Here is a 27,018-nt window from a genome sequence, read left to right on the forward strand (position 1 = left end):
ATTTGCTGGAAGTGCATGCAAACTTTATGTGCATGCAGAAGCGAAGTAGAGCCGTTGCCATAAAAGGATGATGACCTGTGTCACCGCGCACGCACGCGGTCAAGCGGTAGGTGTGTTGTCCGCACAAGAATGAAACGCCTCCGGGGAGAGGAGGTGGCCAAATGAACCCCAATAGTATCAACTTGTGCCGTATTTATAAATTCGTCTGCGCAAGCAACAGCAGCAGTGGCGGCGGCGGCTGCTGTTATCATCGGTTAACACCGTTGGCTATCCAGAAGCGCGTACCTGTGACAGTAAGTAGTTGAGTGTCAATTCAGTGTGCGATGAATCAATGTTCCGACCATTTCCAGATGAGCTAATTAATATGAACATGTCCCATGCTGTTATCATTTATTGTGGCCATTTCGTCGGAAACCTGGAATGTCGAACGGGTCTGAGCTGAAGTATTGCTGCTCGGATCGAAAAAATAGGTAGATAACTATCATCTGCGCATTTCCTTGAGATCGTGTACATCGTAAAAAAAAGCTACGAAGATATAGGAGAAATACTCGCAATAAAACAAATTCTGGTCACAATGACGAATTCTGTATCGCTAGTCGTCGCCCCACGCAACGCCAACGAAAGTGACAGAATCGACGTGGGAAAGCGGTGCCAAGACCAGCGCGAATCCAACGGCTTGTGTACTACAATGTCGCTACGATCAGATTTCTTATCGCTATCGGCTTCCATTGAGGTTAACTTCGACTGCCACCACTCAGCGTCATATAAAATTGAGTCGTCACAATCATTTTGGCAGCGCATCGTACCAAAGTTTGCAAAAAAGGCCATTCAGAAATATACGAGTAAGTTATACACAAAGCTCCAAGGTGACACAAGGGACGGATCTGGCAATAGGTCTTGGTGCGGTTTCATTTCACGATGCACGCAAGAAGTTCTCTCCGACCTGAGTACTTCACACATGAGCGAAAGCAAAAGACCTAATCGACGCTGGGAGATTCTATACGACGAAATCGATGAGCTGAATTTTCGGCTTGGAGAGGGTGGGCAAGGCGCGGTGTCCCTCGGCATGTATCAAAATACATTGGTTGCCGTAAAAAAAGTGAAGAGAAATCGCGACACAGACCTCGATCATTTGAAGGAACTTCGCCACCCAAACATTGTGCATTTTCTTGGCGTATGCTCCCAAGCAGAGCAATACTTTATTGTCATGGAATACTGCCCCTACGGAGATCTATATGGAGCGTTACATGTACATGGACAAAGTACTCCGTCTAATGTTGTCAAGTGGTCCAAGGGGATCGCCGCTGGAATGGAGTATCTCCATAAACATCGAATTATTCATTGTGATCTCAAATCGCCAAACATATTGATTGGACGTAAAAGTAACGTCAAAATCATTGATTTTTGTAGCACCGGTGGCAGTAAGGCGTTGCGAAGGCCTGAGTCTAATCAACGGTTTATGTACACTGCAGCATGGAGTTCACCAGAGAATATTCGGAAAGAATCCTCCTGTTATACCGGAGACGTCTGGTCATACGGTGTTGTCCTTTGGGAACTACTGACCTGCGAAGTCCCGTACAAAAATTTACACCCTAATATGATTCTCTACGGCGTGGCTCAGAATCGTATTGGTCTACCTATAGCAAGGTCTTTGCCGAAAGGCTACAGAAGGTTGATAGAAGAATGCCAGAACCACAAACCGCAGAAACGACCTTCTTTCAAGCAAATCATCAGGCGTCTAGAAACAGCGTGCAGTGACCTGTTGTCATTTTCAGAAAAGGCTTTTTGTCTGGCGCAAGCCGAATGGAACACAGAAGTTGGATTGGATCAAAGCAATGAGTTTACGAATCCGTGGCTTAAAGCGAACAGGGAGCTTTCTGGTGGACCGATTGCTGACTTTGAGTATGATCGTTACGCCTGGCACTATTACACTGGAATATTAGAGACTGGCGACAAGCCGGATCAATGTTTAGACGAGGTAGGTTAAAGGACTGCTTATTACGTTACTTATTGCCTTCGAGTTGAGCGTTCACCCAACATTAGTATCACATGAGTTGAAATAGTTCAAAATCAACTTCCAGGTTTTGCCTGTATAACTTCTAAGTTACGACGTCTCGTTTTTGCGGCAACACTTTACAGGCAATGCGATGGAAACGCACATTGACAATTCGCGAAGCGGAATTTTCTGCTGCCACTGTATAAGTAATGTGGTGAAATCTCTGTTTAAGCACAGGACTAAGCTGCGACCGGGGGGTAGAACGCGAGATTGTTTTCCTACCGTAAGACAACTATGCACATAAGGACGACACGGTAACCAGTACTCCACCAGGTTTCGAGCAACATCTGTTACTCCTATCATAGTTGCCTATTTAGGTTTTTTAAAAGCGACTAAGAAACTGGCTGTTGCACAGGGGCTATAGTTGCACCGAAACGTAGTGGTATGCCAGGCAACTTCAGTTATCAGCGATAAAATAGGTGGAACTTATGAGAAAGTTAGCTGGCATTTGATAAGAATGTCGCAATGATGTTTCCGCTTATGTCCCGGTACTCTTACATCTGGAAAATGAACTAACGCACTTCCTGTGTAACCTTCCCATCGTTTTTCGGGTTATCCCAGCTTTAGAGCCGATTGTTAAATTTTGATACCTTAAATTCTTCCTTATTTCGAATATCTCAAATAAATTAAGCCGACAACTGGGCACTGAATAATAAATAGCAGGAATCTACGCTGCTTCGCAACATCTCTGTATGCACAAGGTTGGCTGTAGCGTTCTGCACAGTAAATAAGGGTACCGTGACAAAAATACCTCCTTGGCTCTATGTATATATTGTGTTGACCTGTTGAATAAGGTTAGGCATATGTAGAGCAAACCATTAGGCTAATACATACAGATAATTTAATCAATCAGTGTAATGACTAGTTGGGCAAATGTGCGACAAACACTAGATCCCTTTAAGCCTTTTTCTTCAAGCAGATCAACAGATAACTCGCAAAACGAAAAGAAGCTAGAGTACAATAACTATCTTTAAGCGACTGTATTAGTTAATCATCTAGAACTGGAATAAAGAAGACAACCTGTGAGGTGGGCATGTCCCCGCCACATCACCGTGTATACAGTACACCTCTAGCATTGGTTCTATTTTTGAAAACTCACAAAAACAAACTTTGAAAAAATCCTATTGATACAATCGAATTTAAACGTCGAGCGCATTCTAGCTTGTCTTTTCTAACCGTAAAAAAAAAATGAGTAAATAGGTGGCCGGGGCAACCGCTTGTAACTTACCGTATCGTATCTTCTGGGTGTTTTTTGAACCCTTCTCAGAAATAACAGATACTACGACCATTTTCTTTTTCTATAGCACATCATGTCTTTCTTTAGTTTCCACCTTACCTAGAATGACATTTAATCAATTTGGTTTCCTCAAAGAGACGCCGCCACGTATTGTGCTCTCTAAAATGGTCCGCCGTACTTTTAAGCTACAAATTTCTTTGTCGTATTTGCTACGCAGTGCCTTTATTCTTCTCTTTTTCCTTTAATTTACCTGTTCTTCTGAAACGATTGCCCAACTTTTTAACCAATGGCTGAGTCTGCCAACGTGCGATATGCAGGCTGGCGTTAATTCTATTTACCTCTTTTGGTGTTGAGGCATCACGTCGAGTTAGGCGTTTGAACGGGTGGTTTGAGTTTTTCTTCACAGACAGGCAGATCTATGTATGTTTTTATTGACTGTGCTTGAAGAGTTACTGGTAAATGGACCTTTGGTTGTACAGACAAGAACTCTACGATAGATTTTGTTGTATGGAAACGTCTAGAAATTAAATCCCAGTAGTCAATCTCGTCAGACACTTTCGGCGTATGCTACAGTTTAAAAAAAGCTTTTGAAAATCTCAATTTAAATTGAAACGGCTAAGACACTATCGATTACATATTTAGTTAGTGCCTAGTGGATTTATATTGAAGGAACATCTACACTAAAGTTTTCTTTTTTTCTGTCCCTGGACTTCAGTCTTCAGGACATAACCTGTATAATTACTTATTAACTTTACAGTCATGCTGCTTCAGGTCGCAGGGTTGCGTTTAGCTAATACTAACACAATGCATTAGATGCCTGCTTAACCGAAGAGCCTGCAAGATAGGATACATTTTACTCCCTAACTCTATCACCTAGAAACACCTTTCATTCTACTGCTTATTGGGCAACCGTAGAGTATCAACCGACAATGTGCCTGTCTTTATGCGTCTACCAGTAGATTATCTTGTCTTTTTTGCCTTCTTATCTCTTTCTGCAATACACGACAGTACAACAACCATGGACACCTTCAGCAGTGACAGATATCTTTCTATATAGATATATATGTATGTATGATAGGTAAACTGTAGACCATTTTCATGTCAAACCATGCCTTACTCATAAAAATGCTCGAAAAACAATTTGCACGACACATTGTTTACACCGTTTTTTTTTTTTTTTTTCTATTCAACAAGGATTTTTTACATTGCATATTTCAGGGCACTCTTATTTTGTAACTCAATAGTGTTTTTTTTCGTATAATTATCTCGTAATAAATCAATCTTCTATTAGATGCGACACGCCGAGCCAAAGAAATATTGAGTAAGAATGGTATAACAGCATAAAAAAGAGCATATCGTTATAAATAATTCGATTCATTGTATAGCTGCGGCTTTATTCATACCCATAATACTACTTTATATCATGTCGTTTGTGATTAAATGCGTATACCCTTCTCCATCGTCGTTTTATCCAGTTCGTAACTCACTCGGGTTTCTCTAACGCTATTCTAATTTTACTGTTTACATCGATTCTTATTGGTCACGTATCTTTCACGGTGTAGTTGTGGGTCCTGCTTCTTACGATACTGTGGCATTACGTCGAACTCCGTGGCATCGCGATGCGTTGTGACGCGACATCATCCAGTTCCAAGCAAACCACTGCATTTCAGTGTAGTTCATAGTCGTTCGAAATTCCGCCTCGTCTCAAAATACCAGCAGCTTCCCTTCCGATCCATTAGGCCACAGTGTTGCTATTATCAGGATACTATCAGGGGTGATGCATACGATTAAACTTTTCACGGCGGTTTGCTAAGCGTTCCGTCGTCACCGGCTTGCTCACGATGTGGTCTGGTCCCTTCAGTAAAATAGCGCAGGGCTTCTGATGCTGATGACTACTACAATAACTGTCTTCTGGAGCACAGGCGCGGCAGAAGAAATAAGAGGCAGAAAAACAATGGCACAATCGTAGTCGGCCGAACTGCTGTTACAGATCGCTTCTGGCCGAATGATCAGCATCTGAAATAATAGCAACGATAGTGAAAGCAATCGTAACGATGACAGTATATTGAAAGCCCTCAACCAACACCCATTGGCGACCTATAACGCGCGTCTATTACTCGATGCCTGGTAGTGCCTTCATTTCTAACACTGCGCAGCGGTAACGTAACGTCTTATATAGGCTATGATCATTTTTTTTTTCTAGCAAGCCGATAAGTCACGTACCGTCAGGGGATCCGTTTACGCTACGCTGCTAAGGGAATGAGCCACTCGAGGACAGACTCTGACTAAAACGAGCGTTGTCCCGAAGCAGGTGCGTATGGTAGTGACGAACTAAAAACTGAAGTCAGACAAAAGCAGGACGGCGGTTCTATAGCAGATTATCTGAGCAAAATGGCCAGAAAACGAAGTTGAGTGCGTGCCACTGGCGAGTTCGCAAATGAAAACGATTTCATCAGCGTAAACTCATAAGCTAAACAGCCTTACGATGTTACAGAAGAGCTGACAAGCATGACTGCAAATAATAAATGCGTTGTTTTTCGTCGTATTATTTTCTTTATGTCAGCGAATGGATACATTTCCGCAATAACATGAGAAGATCGCCCGTATCGTACATCAAACGTATATCCGTAAGAACTTTTTGATGACGCCTGTACGTTCGATGGAATTCATTTTCTTATACAAACACGTCAATCCATCTATGTCCATTAGATGAAGTCGGCGAACTTCATTTACGGACGTTGTTGAGACATCGAATGAATGCTCACTCGGGCCCCGAGAGCCTTCTCTATTTATAGAAATAATACTGATACAGCACAGTATTAGCAATAGGCTCAATTGCTTATAGTGTGAATTCCTCTGAAATAAACAAAGGCAAGGTATACTCTAACTTTTCACGTGCCTAAAACTATAGTGTGCAGGCGCACACCCATATTTGAATAGGTTTTATTAAACAGCAGTTACTTTTTTGAAAGTTCAAGTGCTTTATACTCTACTGTGGCGATATTTAACTAAATAACAGCTAAACAATAACAGTACGCTATGAGTAAACTGTCATGAACGACATAAGGTTAACTTCGTGCAGCTTAAGGACATGTTATGGTCCGTATCCGAACCATAGATAGACACACGGTTCATTTCGATGGAAGTTTGCCTAACGTTACCCTGCGATTGTGGTTTGAGTTAAAGCTACGTTACGTATAGGTCTAGACAGATCCGCTGCATCTTCGATTCTCGCCGGCTAGTATAGGGTCATACAACAAAATGTAGATATTTTTACTGGTTTAGCCTTTGGCCGAAACACGTAACACACACAAATAACTGTCAAGCACATGTCCGTAGTCTGCTTAAACCGTCAACACACAGTTATTATTATTACATACACTACACACGGCTACTAGCTACAACTACGATGAACATTTGGATATGGCGCCCGATAGAACCGCCGCTTCTCTGACCGCCATTATTACAATAGTATATCGTATTGGGAAATCCGTCTTTTTTCACCTTATCCATAGCTCCATAAATCTGTCACGAGGCAGAGGTCAATGGAAATAGGTCTGAAGCGTCTGCCACCGCTGCATTTGAATACCATATTATAGTAATGATGTCTTGGTACGCAAATATAGCCAGGATGACACAGACACGCATCAGACGATAACAGCGCCAAAGTAAATAATACCCGATTATATGATGAAGACCTGGACCGAAAGTTCTTTTGTGTCCTATTTCAAATGCTGTTCATTGGCTGATGTGTTATAACAGCGCAACGTGCCTGTCTTCTAGGCGTGACATTGCAATAAAGCTGTCACGCGATGATTCGCAGATTCATTGAGTGGCATAACAGCCATAAAATCCAAGTAGGTTTCGGGTAGTAAGACGCAGGAAAGATTGCGGTCGTGACGTGTTACGTCAAAAATGAAGTTAAATTCATAATGCCACTACAAACCTGTCAATCACGTCAGCAATCCACAAACGAAAAAAGATCGTGGGATAACCATTGATTCTGTATTGACTAGGGGCTATTCAACGATACCATTATTATTAGAAGCTGTTCAGCTGGAAGTAACGTTCAGTGAACAAGATCGGGAATTAGTTCCTACACCATCCACAAAAGTACGAGTAGCAGTTCAAGGTTTCATTGAACTAAAACACGGGCAAAACGGCCTTTGCGAGATTTATGGCAAGAGTTTTTTTATTATCAAGTCATATACAAAAGCGGCTACGGCTTGTTAATTAATTAACAACACAAAATAAAGAAGCTCTCCCCGTACAAAAAGGTCCTACCTAGGTTGATATCGTGATCTATTAATGTCGTTATTATTATCGTTACTAAAATAATAATAATTATTATAAATAGGTTTGTTTTTCCTGAGAAATTTTGCCCACAGCATAATTGACCCCAGAAGATCATTTTCGGCTTCGTTCGATCACATTCCTCAATTTCTTCTATGTTTTTTTAGGCATATGTCGTGCGTTGGGAGAAACCTTGTCTCTGCACTCGCGCTTGTTGAGGTCCATTAGCCATCCCTAAACCTGCCGTCTTAACGTGCTTGCTGAAAAAAAGTATTTGTTTACCCAATTTGAAGGTTAAAGTATCATACAATGCTCCTTGAGCCTTGACTATCTGTTCGATGACCGCCAAAGATCCGATTGATCAACTGGTTCGTTACGCTCTGTATTGTTCTACCTGCCTAGACAGCGGCACACATGTGCATACGTCCGCTTAAGAAGACCTCTTCTGCGCTAAATAAAACATACTTTGTACTACGGAGAGGTAGGAAATCATTCTTAATGATGATAACAAGTTAACAATCAGCGCCACTCGCGCAATTAATAAAAATGGTCAGGGTGTTTAAACAAAGAGTTACCTGGAAATGACACGCTGAAAAAAGAGGAAAATTCCCTAGCTCATTGCTGAGAGCCGTGTGAATCTGGATTTGAGATGTGGAACCTGGAGCCTGCCAATTTCTCTGCGGACAAATTTAGCTGGCTCTAGCTGTACTATTTAGTGTAATAATACTCTGAAAGCAATTTCTATCCGAACATAAAATAGGTCCAAGACACTTGTGTGATTTTCTTGTTTCGACTAGATAACACATTGAAATATGATGAATTCGTCGAAAAACGCAAAAAAAAAATGTTTGAGAGAACGTTTCCGTCAATCTTGAGCAGTCTGCACATAAAGATAGGACTGAATGGCCCCATTATATCTCAAGGGAAAAACTCCTAAAACCAGAAATCATATCCAATCCATTTGATAGCAAGCCTAGTAGAACACGCTATGCAATTTGTCCTAGTGGAATATGTGCCTTGGGTAAAACACTGCGCAGGAATCACGGCGTTCGAAAGTACTGGCATTAACTCCGAATGATCCGATTTTCCAATCGTGGTGCAATTCAAAGAAAACTTTAAAGCGGCTTTTATGTATTGAAGTGGAAGACATTCAAGCATATCACTCCAACCGCACCCGCTTTAATAGAGCGTTCATGATCTATTGTTGACTCTAAATTAAGAAGTCCTTGCAGCAGTTCTGAGACAGCTGTTGTCAGGCCGGAGGAGGCACTTGTGACCGTATTATAGAGTGGTTAAATATACGCCCTCACATATAACTTTTGTAGAGGTTTCTGCGGGCTTGAAATACTACATTTGTATTTAGTGTGTTCTTTAATTTTGCAGGTAACTATTGCGAAAAGTATTAATAGTCACGTTTAAGCACTGGGGGGTAGTATTTTCTTTTATCTGAAACCGCTATCGTGAACTATCGTCAGTTGTCGATAGGGGGTTCCTTTTGTGTTAGTTAGCGCTATCGTCTGATCATGACAAGGAGAACGAGCCGAATATACCGACAGCACACCTGACCAGCTCCCTATCCTGACATCGTAAAGCATCCCTAGTGACCTGCGAATAGTTCGGGTCACCCATGCTTTCGGCACTAATTGCGCAGCGACGTTAAGTTGTTGTGGGTGACTTCTGCTAAAGTTTTATAATCTATAAAAATACCAAATTGAAGTTACGTTTTTCGTAATCTAGACCGTCAGAATCCTATATGAATAGCTATAGGAAAATGGCGATAATTTATGTAGATCATTCACACTGTATTTGTCCTTGTTTTCCACTAAAAGCAGCAGAAGGATGGTTAGTTACGGTGTAACCTGCAGGACTAAGCAACCTTAATTTTACCAATTTTGAAATTATGTCAAATTTGAAAAATGGCGTCACGTAGCCTCTATTTTCTGCGTCCGTTCACGCCACGAAGCCTAACGTTTTGAGTAGGACAACGGCGAAATTTCTATAATTAATTATCGATTAGTCATCATCGCTTGTAGCAAATGAAATGACAACATTATAGAAAAATATCTGCATATAAATCGAGACTATGCCACGCATCCAGAATGAGCTTATCTTGATCACAAAATGTGAAAATTTTCCAGCAGTCGCCTGTGAACACAATTTTCTTCGCTAGTTACCGAAAAATATCAGATGCTACGCCCATAGAACGCGTGCAATCGCGATTTAGGCCCATATAAATCCCGCGACAACAATAACACAGCCCTAATTAGAAATTAGCTGGATTGTGTGCTCGTAGCGTAGCTGGCGAATAGTACATCGCGTGTGGTCCGTTTCCGTCGTCCGTCGGCCGTACGTCCGTTTTCATTTTATCCTATAAAAAGCGTAGCTCCTCTGAGCGATAGTGCGTGTCCGACGATTCGACCGCTGTTCAGCTGTTATGGCAATGGTTCTTTGATCATATCCACTAATTACACGTAGAGACCACTGGAGGTCGATTTCGTGCGATCAACGACGCCACAAGAGCCGTTTGTACCGCGGCCGTTGTATTGAGAACTATAACATGACATTATCTTGCACAGACACGTCAGACGCGTGGCATTTAGCTGAATCAGGGCTGGGCCTTAGTTCGCGTAGAATGATTGGCGTCTTTCGTCAAAGCTTAATATTAGACCTGTCTTATGCAATTGACCTTCGTAAGATCTGCTGGATGTTCGTTCGAATAATGGTTTTTAAACACGCAAGAACGAAACGAAAAAAATGATAAATAATTACGAGCAGCTATAACACGTCGCATTGGATACATTTTGTCTAATTTTTCGTTCAGAGACCAAGCCAGACAAAACAGCGCGATGACTGTGTGCCGCCGTGCATGGGGCATAATGTTTACGAGTTGATCTTACGAAAAAGAGGGTCTATAAAGCAGACGACTCGCATTGTGAATACAGTATGTACTCCATATAATTGTCGCGTACGGTATTCGCGTTCCGTCCTAGCAGTCCCGTTTGACCCCCTAGCTTTACCCTGTAGACTACAGGTCCTGGCTGTTTCGTTGTATCGCCGCAAGCCTTTCTTTATTTACTACCGAAATCGAGTAACCAAACACGAAATGGTATCATTATTGAGCTAAAATAGTTGGTCACTGGCACTCGGTGCATCGCTGTTAGCATCAGGCATATGAGCGACCAAGTAATCGACGTTGCTTTCTTGGTTCCGCTAAGTACTCTCTATATTTCTCGCTTGAAGCTAGCATTTAACGGATACTTGACATTCTGTGCATCTGCTTGGTCCTGCCTATAATAGATGAACGCACAGGAGCACGCGTACACAGTTAGTCACAAACGCTTGGTTACTGAAGATGAACGACACTATTATTATTATACAGTGAAGAAGACGTTCGCCGGAGATGATGACGAGAAATAAGTAAATCAGACATTGCAGTTAGGATCCGTCTATCAAAGCAGCAGCAGCAGCAGCATCCAGCGGTAAAGACTCGACGAATGTGTAACTTCAATACATTGTTAAGCGAAATGAAGGGTAGAACAGAAATTTACGAGCAGACACGACGTGCTGGATGAACTCTACCTTTTCCACGTATGGCTGTGCCATTCGTTTATAATAGCAATTCCAGTGGTAATAATGGAACACAAATAGCCATAAAAAGAGCAATGGTTTCCTGTTCAGCCATCATTTTCGTCTGCCCCTCCCACACTGGCGATGTCGCGACTTGTTGTTGTTGTTATTATTCTAGCAGCCTCGTTTCAACAGTGGCTACCCTTGCAAAGTTCACCATGATGCTAAACCGGCTACTGAACCATACCGAAACAGGTTGAAATTTAGAAAATCAGAGAATAGAAACTGAGTTGCTGATCAACGCTGTCGTCATGGGATGTTTACTCTAAACAAACGACGACGGCAGCAGTGGATCGACAAAAGCTGTAAGACGCAATCTCAGTCATAGCAAGCATTACGATATACGGAATAACATTTTCGTCTCAGTCCAGGCATTCAATGATGCTCACACTACACAGAGACAAATGCCGACAGACGGGACGTGTCTGCAATTGGCAACGCCAGGAGCCAGTATCAGAAGTAAGCCGTGCTACGACAAGGCTGTGCCGTGTTCCCACTACGACCATCAGGTACCTGGTCAATGAGCAGCGTGTCGCGCGGGTAGAAGTCGCTGGGATGCGGCAAAAAAATGAACAATAACTGCATGAGAAATGAGCGAATCGGACTGTTTTACCGTTGCATTTCCACCATATTCCAGTTGTACGGCGCTTAAGGGCCACTGTTGCTGGCCAGCGCCACCGCCCCCTGCTCCGAGCTGTAGGCGCTGCCGGAAGTGGTGGATTCGCGGATGATTTGGCTGGCTTACTTCGAACGGTGGCAACAGTCGCAGAAGCAGAATTTTCATCAACATCAGTACCAGTAACAGCAATAGCCATCTCAGGCCTGGAATAGTAGTAGTGAATTGACTGCAGAAATCCCTAATATAAGCTAAGTTCCCCTTACCTCGATCGGGCCGACTGCAACAAGGGCCTAACCAACCGTGGTCGCAACGCGACCCCGTGAGTCAATAAATGTATTGCTAGAACGTGGTAATGCGGCTAGGGTAACCGCTGTCACTATCAAAAATTGTTGTGATCCGAGCCGCAGATCAACAGAAGGTGGCCGGACAAGCGCGACTGTTTGCCAGAATCTCAGGTATGATTATGGCTAATGTCATCGCAGCGCATACTACGCTATATAGGCACATACCCATGAACCGAATGAAGAGGCGGATATTTACAGGATACTAGTAAATATCTATAGGCGGAGCTAAGATCTCATTCGATCACATTGGATGAATCCTTTTTTCAGAAAGCGTCCTGCGTTTGCATGCGGCTAGTCGTTTGCTCGCCTTCACCCGTTGTTGTGCAGCTGCTTTGCCATCACAGCAGCAGCGGAAATGACCAGTAACATTTTCAGTGGGACAAAAGGCAAGGTACACGCAATCACTTTGCGGTAGACGATTGCCCGAGCATCGTCAAGATCAGGAGTCGCGATTAACATCATCATCATCATCATCTGCAGCAGCAGCAGCAGTAGTAGCATCATAACCATCATCATCATCATTTACTATCACAGATGCTGCGGTCGCTTCAGAGCGTTAAGCAAATCTTCGTTCGCCGCCGATGTAGATGTGCGGAGTGCTATAAGCGTTCTGTTCGCTGTCACTGTTCTATCGACAAGCACGTTTTTCGCCGTTTACTACTGGGTCGCGGCTATAGGCAAGGGTGAACAGACAGAAATCGACTCTGCTGAAAGAATACCAACGAGAGACTTTTGAAAGTTAGCACAAGTTCCACGCTCGGTTGCCGTAGCGCCAGCCGCAGCAGCCGTTGCCATCTACCGCAAATAGATCGCAGGTGACGGCATCAACGATAACGACTACTTCGATGCGAGTAAGTTAAATAGTAATGGAGCACAGATAAATCAGAAGAGTTGAAATTCATCTGCGGTACAACAAAGTATGGTCTTATGGATAGATAAAGGGACATTTCTGTCTGTAAACAATAAAGAAATGAACGAAACGGCGAAGCGAGGAGGAGACACAGATCCTAGAAGTTCCACACGCGCGATTGAGGGCATGATTACGAACAAAACGCCCAAGCTACCTTTCTACGCTCACAAGGACCGATGGATTCGGTAAATCGCTGTTTTGAAAGCAAGGTTACATTGTCCATGTGACGGCAATGACGCGATGAACTTCGATAGTTGAGGGAAAGAGAAATTCCGAAATAGATGGGCGGGGTAAGTTAGAATGGTTTTCGAAAAACCAGGCTGCTTTATAGATATTTCAGCAAATCTTAGTGCAGAGCGGGCCCTACCATTAGAACCGAGCATTTAGATGTCTCAAGTCAAACGAGCGTAGGTTAAAGGTCGCAAAGTTGCATCGCTTCGGATTCCAGTACTGCAATTGCACACCTCCTCGCTATGATCTTTGATTTTGAAGTGAGAACGGCGTACACACAATGCCTATGTTTCCGTCTGCGTTTCTGCGTGATACCATCGAAATTCAAAACAACCAGTTTATTGTTGACAATACTTCTATAAAATCTTCTGTTAAAGCAAAGCGCAGTGCTAAGATGGATTAAGTGCGCAAACAGATTGAGTACTATGTATACTAGATCTTCAAATTCCTTGAAAACCCACCAGCTACCGCATTTTTGGCTACGTTTCAAGCGTGAGTAGAAGACCTCTTCGTATTACTTGTTTACTGGCCTGACTATTACGTCTATGCAAAGGTTACCAGGAGATTCCGGCTGATTCGTTCCTGGGGTAATACGTTCAGGACTCCTTAATCCACACAAATATCGTATGGCGATTGTCACAATAAGTACTGATGCCGATTATGCGGGCTCCGAAACAATAAGCTTTATATCGGCGGAATCGACTACGACCGTGCGCTAGCTTCATGCTGTGTCTAGATACAACAAGATGGAAAGTATATGTGCTCGTGCGGGATCCAGCAAAGGTAACAGGGACCTAAGGGGGTTCAATAGACATTCAACGGGAGATGGCCATCAGGTTAACGGTGTCTACTGAACAAATGATGGGCGAGCGACATCGTCTGGTACTGCCGCGTATTTCTTCTTTTTATATACCATTACGACCAAACTCTATTTAACCGCTGGGTGAACGGATAAGCATCATGCGGTTCATCATGCCGCAGAAAATATTATATCAATCGATGGAAGATGTGACGATTCTGCTACAGATAATATTTATTTCTGTCAATCTCTATCCGTTGTTTGTGCCGCTGTCTGAAAGTAGGAATCTTTAAAAGTACGCTAACCTAAAAAGTAGCGTTCTTTTATGCCACTGAGCAAACATTTTCTATAGTAACATCCGTACCTTACCGTTATCGATAAGGCTCTCACTTGGCTATTATTTCTAAAGGTCTCTTCTTCACTTACTCGAAACGGACATATATTCCGCTTCCGGGAAGCCGATGCCGAACGCCGACGCCAAGACAACTACATTTAACGCCATAATCAAGAATCTGTTTTTCGTCTCCAAGTTTACCAGTCTGTCTTCTTGACCATCACAGCTCTTGTAGACGGACTCTTTTACCTGAAACATCACAGAGCGCCTCTTAGCGGCCCGTTATGTTCAGCCTTTCACAGACCGTTGCTTTCCGCCAGCCTCTTCGGCTCATCACGGTGTGAGCTCATACCTGCGATTCATAGCTGGCCTCACGGAGATCGTCACTGAATTCTCTTCCGCAAACCGCAGGATTTGAGATTGATGGCTTCCATGCAAATGACCGCGCATATGTCATTTCTGAATGCTCTTGCCCTGACCATCCGCTGCGCGATTGGCTCACCCTTCTCAAATGCTTTTTGCCTAATTTACCTGAGATCTTCTCTTTTTTGACTCGTCCCTTGCGCATTCCATCGATCATTTAACTTGCATAAGAGCGCGCACTCATAACGTTTATTAATTGCTATATAGTGGCTTTCTATGAGATGGAATCATTGAGTTGAAAGGAGCTTCGTCTTCGGGAAATCAATTTGGATGCGTAGGACGCGCACTGAGAACCAGTATGAGTACACTTGTACATATATCATATGAAGGGCATGGCTACTGTATAGTTCTTCAAGAACGGTTGAAACCTGCATAGACTAAATTTGAGATTTTTAAGAAGCCTTGTCTACAGATGGAACTCGGCGTATTCAGACGATCGGTATTAGTAAAACCTAACTTTTAAGCCGATATATAGCTTAAGAAGTAAACATTAATAAGTTGATTCTCCGTTCTTCCAAAGCTTGAGTCTGAACAAGCCCATTTTTTTGAACCGTTTTGAAGCTTTAATACAAATACATATGTATGAAGGGAAGTTTGAAATGGAAATAACATCATGATATATATGTGAAATTTCGAACAGAGTTGTACTACCAGCAGAAAGCGAATTCTGTAATCATCTAAGCTGACTCCCGTTACTCACAACCCTTTCGCATAAACTCAATTGTCATTTCCTTTCCCACTACTTCACATAGCGTTTGCTCTGCAGAAGCAGTTGCCGCCACTGTGAAGCGGTGCCGTTTCAGCACTTTTTTTCATCGTCTTCGATTCTTCTCCGCTGGCTAAACTGTCGTAGCGCTACAAATAGCTCGACCCGTTGCGTTCGCAGACACCGCAGATAGCGCCCTCTGTGAGCCGACTGGGTCGCCCCAGGCCTGACAAACGTCTGGTGAGCCGGACGCCACCGACAGTTCGCGCGCCGCAGTCAACATCGGCGGAGCGCTGCAGGACCGCAAACGGACGGAATACCTTAGAAAAATTTGACGTCAAACTTAGAAGAGAAAATTGGCACTTGTGATCATCAGCGTCGACGATGATTTCGACGGACTAAGTTTTCTCGTGTTTTCGGAGATCGGCAGCGTCGTCTTCGAAAGATTGCCGAGTACAGCGCTCCCAGTGAACGTTCCTGTAGTCAATAGACTGATACTGACGCGCACCGTTAATGATGCGATGGAAATAGATTATTAGGTAGTGGGACATATATTATTGCGACGTGGGTTTGTAAAGGTGAGTGTGCGTATTTTTCGCCTTGGAGTGCTAGTGCGACACTGCCCATCTTTCTGGCTACCTAGTACTCATGAGCTACAGGTGACCCGACGAAGCGTATCACTAGCATCGTCGTTAAAGAGATAAGGCGCTAGTCATTTGATAATGAGTAGTATTCGATATTGTGTATGGTGCGCTAATTCGAATGTGAAGAGTTGGTAAGGAAACAGCTTTTGCTATGGCGCGCACCTGGATAAACTGTGCATAGGAAGTGCTCTTGATTAGAAATCTCTGGATAACGTGATGAACGTAATACAATGAGTAGATACCTGACTCCAATAAAAGGATAAGAGCAGCAAAAGGTTGGTTTTGTATGAAAGGTAAACATTTCGTTATGTTACAACATGTCGCTTTGAGAAGCTGTCTCAAAGGTATACACAGCCTAGCCTTAATTCCGTCGGTTCGATTCGGTGGTTCCGATTCCGACCTAATCAAGATACTATTCACTACTCTGTTACGTCATTTGTGGCAAGAAGCCAGATGATTCTAGCTAACTTCTAGCATCAAATATTCCTCTATACGTTCATTATGTCAACTCAGATAGTAGTCTTAAATGGTAATATACCATGTGATGAACTTCAACTCAAATTACTCTCAAGCTTTGTGACAGTCATACCGAAACGAGAGGGACGACATCCAGTCGTCACCGTGTCCACATCCGGGTGCTAGCTTTAGAGAGTGTGCCTCAATTAAGTGTAAATTGGGCCCGCTGCAACTTTCCTTCTCATATATTTCAAATGAGTTAGTCTGCTCACGTTGCGGTAGCGAAAAATCCCGCTGGCCCTCTTCTCCTACGTACTTCATTGGTCAACCTAAAAAAGGTACATGTGATAGCTTTATCTCTCTCCATATACTAGCATATCGAAGAATTGAAAAAGTTTATTTGGTAGAGTGAAAATACCTGTGGCTACGCGTTGTTGAGCCAGCACAGCTGATCCTCTTCATCATAAACTTTGTCTATGACGTCCGTTCTATGAATGACTTTCTTAACGTGCACAAATCGGCGAGTTCCGTTTGGTAGGACCTACCCATCATGTTAAGATCCTTGTATATAGATCTTCGTGTCATATGCTTACTGCTCATCATTATCATCGTTTGAATAGCTGCTACTAGACGTGCATTTTACTATTGACGATACATCATTAAAAGTGAATACAAGTAGGGCTGATCCGTAACGTTGTAAGGTGAAGGTCCAGACAGACGATGAATGAAGCTTAGGATGGCAAATAGTTTTGATGGTTGCAAGGAGCCACGCTGTCAGCCCTGTTCAGATCAATCCAAATTAAAGAACCCCAAAAACCTCTCAATCATGGATACGACAACGGTAAAAGCTTTATTCAATTGTATAAGGCGGGCCGTACAATAGGATTCTATTTAACCTCCTAATTTTATGATTAAGTCGACTTTTTTTTTTAAATGTAACACGGCACAATTTCGAGCAGCTCTATCGAACGGTACACTGAATCGAAAGTAGCTCTTCTTTCAATGGCGTTGTTTCGTAACGATCGCAAACTATAAGACAATGCTACTTAATTACGTTGATTATAATAAGTTTACTCAAGTTCTGCTGTGTTTGAAGCGCTTCACCTTCATACAGTTGTTTTCCAATATCGTCACGCAATTTGTAATAGCTGAGTAAGCAAATGTTTCTCTTTTCTATATAAGACAGCTGAGATTACAGTCTTGCGCCAGCTGTACGGGGTGAAACCGGTCGTAATTGCTAAGATTTATTCAGGACCTTGCTTTAGCCGTTCGATGCTTCGATTTTACTCGCAAGACTAGTTCGTTTTCTTCGGATTTAGCTGTAAAGTTACGTGAAAAAATTTCGCCCGCCAAGAAAGTTTATATTTATTGCTAGTATCTATTTAAGCCCCATAAGCCAAGATGACATTACAAAGAGACATGCTGCTACCGAGCGTTGCGAGAGCGGACAGTTGGCTTCTAGTGCGAAGTCTAGCCTTGGTTTCGAAATTAGACCGTCTCACGTGTTCCTAGGTTCAGTGGTCAAACGCGTAACTACCCTGCACTATCTGAAAGTGACAGATACTTTTGGTCGGCGAGCAGGCATAAATTATAGCGCAAAATCGAACGGTACAATGATGATGCTGCTACAGATATCCTTCCATCTTCGATAAGTGCTTTTCTGCATCCATCTGGACACATATAGTCGATCCCTGTGTTTCGGTAGAAGGTGCGATTGCAAATGTTATTTTACATATTCGTACAATGAAGTTGTCAAGTTAATGATAAAAAAAAATTAGATTTCTCTGATTCTTATAAATTATTAATCAGTCTAGCCATGTGCCTAATATCTCATATGTTATATAGACAAGCTCTCTGCAAGTGGGAATCGTATTCGAAAAGCGGAAAAAACACAAAATGACTAGGTAATTTCACTAATCGTCGCGCGTAAAATTTCGCGCGAACTTTGAACACTAGCAGGTAGGCGCAATAGATTACAGACGTCAGAATTTTCCCATATTCAGGCCAGCTTTAATGTCCTGTAGCACTTGATCCTTCCAAACAGGAGCTGTTCTGTAAACAATGGTCGCTATGAGTGGTAAAGAAAAATTTGGTACACTAAAATGCTTGTGCTTTATTTACATGTATTTAAATTTCCTTTATAAACCCATTTAAATTTTCTATCGTAACAAACCTATTCGAATTGCACCCTGCTCGGATAATTATTCCACGCCTACATATTGGAGCTAGATAGTCGTTTCAGGAAACCGCTAGAGATTTTTTTTCATTCAACAAGTCAGGTCATAATAACAATGCAATACGTCCATGTTACATGTAATGTAAAATGCGTGCATATAACTAAACCTGTAACGTACTTCTTGTCCTTCCGCAAACTCTAGAGCTGTCGCATTGACGTGTTGTACGATTTTCATTGTTTGGCCCTTGTAGCCAGTAGAGCATTTTAAAGTGTCAGGCCATTTTTGCGTCTTTGTTGCACAGAGTTTCGCAAAGCCCGTGTCACCGACACGATACCTTTTGCGATGCTTCGGGCCAAAGCAGGCCTACCACGATAAAAGGTCTCGTTGCCTAACATGAAATCTGGTTTGCCCTCACTAAATATACTAAAGGCATGTTGTACAGCCTTGTCACATAGTAGTCGCTTATATACATTTAGTTACCTTGACCAAAAGTTCCCCGAATGCGCCTATCAAACAATTCGAGCATATTTTTCGACAGATGAAATAAATTACAAAAGAAATAGGTCCAGATCCGGTTTAGGCAAGCGGATACTCCTATGTATGTAGCGTATAAGTTGCAAATATAAAAGAATAAGTTAGTCGCATAACGTTGCAATCGGTATTTTAAGTTCACATGATAAACCGATACACTTATTTATTTTGTTTGCTTACCATTAATAGCCATGTTGAACAGTCGGGTGCGGCTTTTTTGAGTTATTTCCTCAAGTAATAATATTACCATCTTTGAATTATGATAATCCTCTTTGCATAGAATTAATTTCAACTTTACTAAGTTCTCTGTGAAGTTCGAAAATGGCTACGCTGCGAGTAGGCCTAGGCGCCGAGCACGACCTACTTAATTCCATGCAAGCTGAAGATGTGGCCTTGTATGTAGATATGCACAGAAAACAATAGATGCTTTCGCCAAGTTAGCCGGCTTATAAATACCCGTAGTTGAGGGTGATTCGATTTGGGTTTATACGATTTTCCTGAACCTTACTTTAATATGAGCGAAACACGATTGTTTATTTGGGTTGCGTGGGATCCATCGCTTTATGGCGGCCCAGGCAGCAAATACCTTAATGAGTTAGGTAAAAACGTATTGAGAAAGCTTAAATAGCAAGCGTAACGTGGTAAATGGAAAGGCCTTTGATCGTAAGAGGCCAACTGCAACTATCTTCTACAAGCAGCCTTAATTTTTCGATTCGATTAAAAGCAGAAAAGAGATAAAGTCGAACCTCTTTTGATGTGGGCAGTAGCTGAAAGCTGGGGCAGTCAAAAATTTTCGTAACGACAATATCGTATACGTAAGCTATAATAGGAAGATACCGGTAGGGCATTTGTGTATTTCGCATGCACTATAAGATATATCCATTAGTTTAATAGTATGCATGGTGATCATAAGGGTTTCCAGTACTAAGGACAAAAGCCTGCCTAAGTTATATTACTACGATAATGATAAAGGCCCTCCAAATTCCCGACAGTGCTATTCTATTCATTAATATATAATGAGTGACTTCCGGTGATCACAATCTAGGTAATAGAATTGCTATTATGGAATTATAGCGAGTGGTGGGGTCTGCAGTTTGCCATGATCTGAGAAGCTGGAGGAGATGATCAGAAAGTGAATGATTTAACGACGCTTCGATGATCTCGATCTATCCATCTGAGCAGTTTATTTCGTTCGTTACAGCCCAGATTTAATTTCTCTGCTTGCTAGCGAGCGGAAATTCCTTATTTGCCACCCGAGTAGGCGTTCAAGAGCCCAGATTATGTTTGCTTTACGCAAAATCATTCAATTGCAAAGCGATATCAGCCCATCGACACCCCTGAACACTGTTGGCGCCCAGTCTAAAAGATAACGAAGTCTAAAATGTTCGCAATTAAATTGTAGCTATTCGTGCGGAGCGCCGTCACGACTGAAATGGCTGTGGCAAACGCGGCGTTTGTCAGAAACTCTCTATGGTCCATAGCGTCTTCCATTCAATGTTGATGGAGTTGCATACGAGCATCATATGGGTACGGCGACATGATGAGCGTCATTGCTACTCGTATGTGTAATTACGTTAAAGATACGCGTCGCCAGAAAAGAAGATGCCAGACCAGCGATAGCTGACAAAGAGTATGTCAATACCCTTAATTTTCAATGAAGCGCGTATGTTAAACAAAAGTGCATTTGGCTAGAGAGGCGAAGCGACTGACAGGCGGGCCGTCAGACAATTTGGAGTAATTTTATGTTTCACAACCCATTTAGTGGGTTTGATATTACGATACAATGGCTGCTGCTATCGAGGTGGCCACAATGACGATGATGGTATTTTAAGGGTGATTCGTTACCGCAGGGTTGTCAGCGTTGCCGAAAATGGCTGACAACCAAAAGCTGTTCGTTGTACAATAGAATTTTGTCGCCGGTCGAAAACTTCAACGATTTTTCGTAAAGGTGTAAATCGTACCGGCTACTGCAATCACAACCGACTGCAGATGTATATAGTGAGGTAGAACCGCTTCTACCAAATGACCCGATATGATTTTAAGTTCCTAAAAGCTTTTTCTTAGTCGGAGTGGAGTTTGCGGATACGCATACGTAACTTGCTGCTAGCCGGTTGGCTTAGTGTTGTTGGGACGTTAAGTTAGAGGCTTCCGAACGTCTGAAAAACCGTTTGGTCTACTATTATTCTAGTGGCAAATGTAACGCCGCTTGCATATATTCAACAAGTACCAATACCGACATATTTGACGAGTATTGGTATTTGGTGGGCGGTTCTTATTGTATTGAGAAATCTAACGAACATAGTAGCAGTGCCTTTTTCAAAACAATTTTGTGACAACAATTGTGCCATATTGACGCAAAAAGCGTTATCTTGATATATATATATATATTGAGACTTGCAATTAGCCACAGTATAGTACATAGCGGATAGGAGCAAACACCTGAAGTACATTAGCTTTTACCAAATCAGTTGTTCTGAACGACACTCATTGGAAAGCCTCCGCGTTTCATCTCCGTTCTGGGTTTCACCGACAAGGCAAAGAATACTGTAATTAACATCGGTTCGGCTGGCTGATCGGACATACACACGTCTGTCTGCATACATCGCGTTCGTTTACTGCGTCAGTTCCCTGTGAGCTAATTCTATTTTCTGTTCGTATACATGCTGCGTTTTCGTTTTTCGTTCGATATTTGCTTAGACCTTTGTTGGATCGCACACGTCTCGCCTATTCAACGCCCTTTTCTTTGAACAAACTAATAGAAAGGCAACAAAATAACGTATTCGGGGTAAGCCAAAAGGATTCACTCGATGAGAAAATATGCCACGATGTCGTGGCGCATCTTGCTGTGCCGGATCAGATTGGGCATGAGCGTAGCAAATGTCAGGGGACACGACCAAGACAGCAAACGGATAAATGCTGGCAGCGAACAACTGACGGAAGCATGTAGCCCCAATGGATTCGACCCCTTCATTGTACTCCACCCATCGTAAAAACTTTTTGCTTTTTCTTCTATTATTATATTTGAGAATCTAGATGTGTGTTTATATTTGAGATATGCATGTGTATGTACAGGTGCGCGCGCGCGCGCGCGTACAATTGTGTGAATCACGGAACTAGTTTATAATGGGTCTATACCCTGTTGGTGGCTTGGCCATCCAGCGAGAATGTCTACCTGTTTCAGTAGCTTGGATGCCCCAAACGTTATCTGAACCCAATACGATTTGTCGCGTTCAGATGAACTCCGCTGGCAAAGACTCCTATGGAAAACTGCTAGTTATCTATACCTTGATTTGATTAAACGTCTAATACTGTTCGGAGGTAGATTGCGCAAATAAGACAAATAAGATGAATAGATCGAGGGTCCTAAATTTTGTGCGGTTTAGTGGAATAGTACAAAAGTAATTCTTCTAAGGTCTTGTCAGGTCAAAACGGCCTTGTAGCTGATGATAGGACTGGACGTCCGAGGAAGGTGAACCCCAGTTTACTAATGGCAACTCAAAGCTAAATCATATTTGATAAAGATATATTTTTTATTTATTATTGTTTATTTTATTTTCATTTCATTGTTATTTCATTTTGCACAGCTTAGTCCTACGGCCGTGTAGTACAGCCATATGAGAGAAGGCAAACATCAGCATCGAACTAAAACTAGTTTAATACGATAAGGAGTGGTATGGCATGATGACTAATACGCATCTCCTTATATTTGTTATCGCTGTGTACATGCAGCTATTTCTGGCTAGAATGTTAGCGTTGGCAAGTAGCTATCATGCCGTATCTTAGATAAATATAGCAAGGCTTACCCTCGTTGGTCCTAGCGGAAACAGGCCCTTGATGCTATCTATACCTAAAGGAAGGAATTCTGGGAGTTCATGCATACAGCGGAAATAGCTAAAAGCGTTCAGACAAAAACGTAGTACCGTACAGGCAAAATTCGTAGCAGTATCATTATATATATTAGCCAAACTATTGGAGGCTATGAATCAATTTGATTGATGTTCAGTCCATGCAGAATTTCTAAGTGAGGTTTTAGGATTATCAGGGACGACATCAATGTTCGTGCTAGTACGCTGCACGACAATATGCCCCCGGAGTGATGATAAAACGTTATGAAGACCGCGCACATACAATGTACTGCTATTTCTCTATAGAATTAAGCAGATTAATTTTAGCTTTAGCACGGTACCTTGGTTAAGCGTTAGCGTCGTTAAAGGCCGGCGGGCACACTGTGTCACGGGCTCTCAGTCGCTTATCGGCAATAGACTAATTGATTTAGATAGATCGTATCTCTGATAGATTTAGTATGCTGACCATTATAATTATTATTGTAGTTTCTGATGGGTCAGTCCCACTCTGCCAGTCAATCAGCCGGCTCACGATAATAGATCATTATAATGAAAATGCGAAAAGTTCTGTAGCACAATGCTTCGAGCCGATAGACTCTTCTACAAAGTACTTTTAGACGTACGTATTATGCGTTACCTGTAAACTGGCTATTACAAAGAGAATCCACAAAAAGCGGATTGAATTCAGTTGGAGCCGATTCAACCCGCGTCAGACGAAGCGATGGCGGCGTTTTTCACTACGAACCGCCGTCACAACCGCTTTCCTCTTCAGCAATAGCTCGCCTTTTTCAAAGTAAGAGGCAAAAAGCTACTACAAGAAGCCCATCAAATCACGCAGTACCAGCCGTCGCCGGCCCAGATGCTCCTACCGGGTTGTTCACAGGAGGCCGGGACCTGAATGTGCCTTTGCCTGCTGTATTTTCATTACTAATACTGATTTTGTGGCCAACGCAGCCTTGATGAGTACAAAAGGGAGGAGCTCATGCTACCGGCCATGTCCATATCGTGCTGTAATAGCACGACAGAAATTCGACATTGAGACAGATAGCCTAACGTCCAATAGGAGAGATACTGAATGTTAATACAAGTCAAAAACAAAAAAAAAAACTAGTAATTTATGATCGTAACAGATAAAGTTTAAACTCTATAGGTATATATCATGTAACGAAGGTACGAGCGACGTTAGAACGTATGTATAATACATCACGAAAACTAGCATTACGGTTCAGGCTTGCGTACCATTCATTTATGATCGAGTGCATAGGGCTACACAGATCGCCCCTTCCAACTTGCCAATGCATGGAGTACGCCAATTATAATAGGCCAGATAGTCAATACTTGAGGGTTATAATTACAGTGGTTCAGTTCTGCGATATAAATCGAGAACAAAATGGTGCAGGCAACCTTGTCACGGATGAATGGCATCTACGTTTTAATACTTACATGCGTATAGATATACACTGCTATCTGTATTTATGGACACATCTAGATATGTATGTCTTCGATATGTATCCGAGGGATTCAGTGAACATTTTTGAGGTTGCTCTTGTCAACAATGGCGGCAACGATGACAAAGGCTATGATGGGTCGCTGGAGGCCAGTTGCCGTAACCGAAAATCTGAAAAATGAAATTTCAATGGACAATTTACAGGCATGCGTGGACAGTAGATGAATAGTAAGCAAAGCTTTCGCGAGGCAACCCATTGGTGACAGCTTAGTGTTTTCGATATGATCCGATGCTTCTGACATGGAATGGAAGAGACTGAGCCCGGCAAAAATAGACGGGAGAAGGACAGAGGAAAAGCAATTGCTGCAGGGTGGTTCCGTGTTCTGCACGGTGATATCCAGTATACGTTGATTTTTACTGTTGAAAATGTCTTTGCCACTATCGCTATTGACAAATAAAAATCAACATATGTTACAAACAATTGTAACATGGTGTGATAGGGTAGCTATCATAACTTCTATTATTATTGCGGTTGTTTTTCAACTCAAATTTCGATAAACGCGATGATATCACTCGTTAATCTCCGGTCGTGTTAAAATGGCGAGAGCGCAAGTTTCCAGTATTTCCGCAGTTCTCATAGACATTAAGTTAAAAAAAATGCTTGTGAAATAGCACCACACTATATATACCGCAACATATATATAATAAATGATAATTACCTGCTTCGCGGCCATCACGTAATTCAGGGTTCCTTCATTGTGATGTTAAGAGTAATGATAGAAATGAGCTTCATATAGCGTTGATGACGCTTAGGGCTTGTGTATTCCTGTGACGGTTAACTAGAGACGAAACGAGTGGCCACTGCCACGCGAGAGACCGACGACCGCTGTCAATAGTATTTGAACTAGTATGAGTTAGGTACAATTGACAATCCGGTTCATGTCAGGCTACTTTCTCCTTTCTATGACTCGTTAGACGATCCCCACGCACCCACACGATCGCATGGTTCAACGATAGGTTTGTCTGACTGCCCAGCACATGCTCTAATGTGTGAGCATATGGAAAAAGGACTTTACGCAGGTGTATCAATCCACATATATATGATACTATTTATCGGCAGGATGCACCATCACTAGCAGCGACATGCATTATCGTACATATGCTTTCAGGACCAAAGCTATCTTGCCTTTATTTTCTTCTCGTAACGATCACACAATCCATGCCCGCCACCGCCGTTGTCAACAGGAGCCCCACGGATGTCGACATCAATGTCACTGTGCCGAACCGCTCGGGGGCGGAATTTGAAATGAACGCCTCGCTTTCAGAGCTTGTTCCAGCATCGCCGCAACGATACTTCGGCCGCATATACATTCGTTAGACAGACCGTTTGCTTATCCGTTTGTCGGCTTGCGCATTCGGAAGCCGACAGCCTTCCGTTTCGGTATGTGGATGACAACAAGGTCATCTGAAGGTAACACCGATGTCCTAACCGTCGTGTCGCTGCTACTTGTTCGACGGAGGACACGAGATATACGACGAAAGCTCTGACGACGGCAAGTGGCATTTGTCATCGACATCGGCATCTGTGACGGGGCGACGCCGGCTGATAGGTTCTACTGCTTTGCTGTACAGTTGTACTGGACATAGTAACATATGTTGATAATTAGGTGTACCTATCGCCAAAGGGAAGCCTTTGCTATTGCCGTCGTGCTAAGCCGTTCTTGTCGTTGACGTCGTCATTGGCAGGTTGCTTTTATGGTAGCCGTAATCGTCGCTGACTATTTCATTCCATCGAACTGCAATCGTTGTTAGTTCTCTGAGTTTCTGTGGCAGTTGTTTCTGCAGATGTCGCTATTGTGTCGCCGCTGATCGCGTTGCACCGGAAGTCTTTGCGTACGTGTGTGCTTGCATCGTGATAATCCAAGACACTTGGCAATGTAGCGTAATCGTTGTTACTTCTGAAAATACAGAAATTTAAAAGATTTTTTTTCTTTCCGAGGATTATAAGTAGCTGACCAGCTGTTGAGTCTTCTGAATCGTTTTCAATTGTAACAATTTTCTGCTGCAGTTACATGCGTAATCTGTATCCTGACGATTTGAACGTTCGTGTAATGTTTCATGGTACCTGTGTGTAGATCTATGCAACAATGGAGTTCTATTTCAATCCAGGACTATTTAAGTTCAGCCAAAGGCTGATTCAGCCCAGGCATGATTATGAAGCGTCAGAGCGTCTGACTAGAAGTGCGAACGTCGTCGAGACATTGGCTGTAGATACATTTGAATCCGGCATAGGGAAAAAAAGCCGTCTAATAAACGTGCATAGACGATTCAACCTTATT

The 27,018-nt window shown here is 42.6% G+C and overlaps 2 protein-coding genes and 2 long non-coding RNA genes across 18 annotated transcripts in view; 3 read left to right on the forward strand and 1 right to left on the reverse strand.

The window, feature by feature from the left end:
• Positions 1-185: 185 nt before the first annotated feature.
• LOC111251891 (mitogen-activated protein kinase kinase kinase 13-B-like) lies at positions 186-3,128 on the forward strand. 2 transcript variants are annotated; one of them, XM_022808990.2, is made up of 3 exons: positions 186-293; positions 597-1,978; positions 2,140-3,128. In XM_022808990.2, the coding sequence occupies exons 2-3, from the start codon at positions 689-691 to the stop codon at positions 2,200-2,202; spliced, it is 1,353 nt and encodes a 450-aa protein (XP_022664725.1). In that variant the 5' UTR covers positions 186-293; positions 597-688; the 3' UTR covers positions 2,203-3,128. The 2 variants fall into 2 exon arrangements, with proteins under 2 accessions (XP_022664725.1, XP_086845385.1); XM_086989259.1 differs by having other exon boundaries at positions 202-1,978.
• Positions 3,129-4,651: 1,523 nt separating this feature from the next.
• LOC147755377 (uncharacterized) overlaps positions 4,652-27,018 on the reverse strand; it is a 42,682-nt gene continuing 20,315 nt past the window's right edge. The window contains exons 3-5 of one of the 2 annotated variants that reach the window (XR_015327787.1): positions 25,399-26,637; positions 24,676-24,850; positions 4,652-5,309 (exon numbers count right to left, since the gene is read on the reverse strand). This is a non-coding gene — a long non-coding RNA (uncharacterized LOC147755377). Of the gene's footprint in view, positions 5,310-5,516; positions 6,150-6,454; positions 7,760-24,675; positions 24,851-25,398; positions 26,638-27,018 lie in introns of those variants that run through there. The other variant, XR_015327788.1, reaches the window with a different exon arrangement.
• LOC147755378 (uncharacterized) lies at positions 5,496-8,064 on the forward strand. Its single transcript, XR_015327790.1, has 2 exons — positions 5,496-5,604; positions 7,754-8,064. It is a non-coding gene; the product is annotated as an uncharacterized LOC147755378 (long non-coding RNA).
• Positions 15,692-27,018, forward strand: part of LOC111250950 (uncharacterized) — an 84,280-nt gene continuing 72,953 nt past the window's right edge. For 7 of the 13 annotated variants that reach the window (XM_086989261.1, XM_086989274.1, XM_086989265.1 and 4 more), the window contains exon 1: positions 15,694-16,498. The gene's annotated coding sequence lies outside the window, so the exon portion shown is untranslated. Of the gene's footprint in view, positions 16,499-27,018 lie in introns of all 13 variants that reach the window. The other 6 variants (XM_086989275.1, XM_086989277.1, XM_086989262.1 and 3 more) reach the window with 4 other exon arrangements.

This window comes from Varroa destructor, unplaced genomic scaffold (assembly GCF_002443255.2).
Source record: "Varroa destructor unplaced genomic scaffold, Vdes_3.0 BEIS01000005.1, whole genome shotgun sequence".
In the NCBI taxonomy this organism is placed as follows: Eukaryota; Metazoa; Arthropoda; class Arachnida; order Mesostigmata; family Varroidae; genus Varroa; species Varroa destructor.

Excerpts from the sequence above, each read along its gene's own strand:
- LOC111251891 (XM_086989259.1), top strand. The coding sequence starts at position 575 with ATGACGAATTCTGTATCGCTAGTCGTCGCCCCACGCAACGCCAACGAA. Across the intron at positions 1,979-2,139 it reads CGGATCAATGTTTAGACGAG|GCAATGCGATGGAAACGCAC; the intron begins GTAGGTTAAAGG and ends AACACTTTACAG.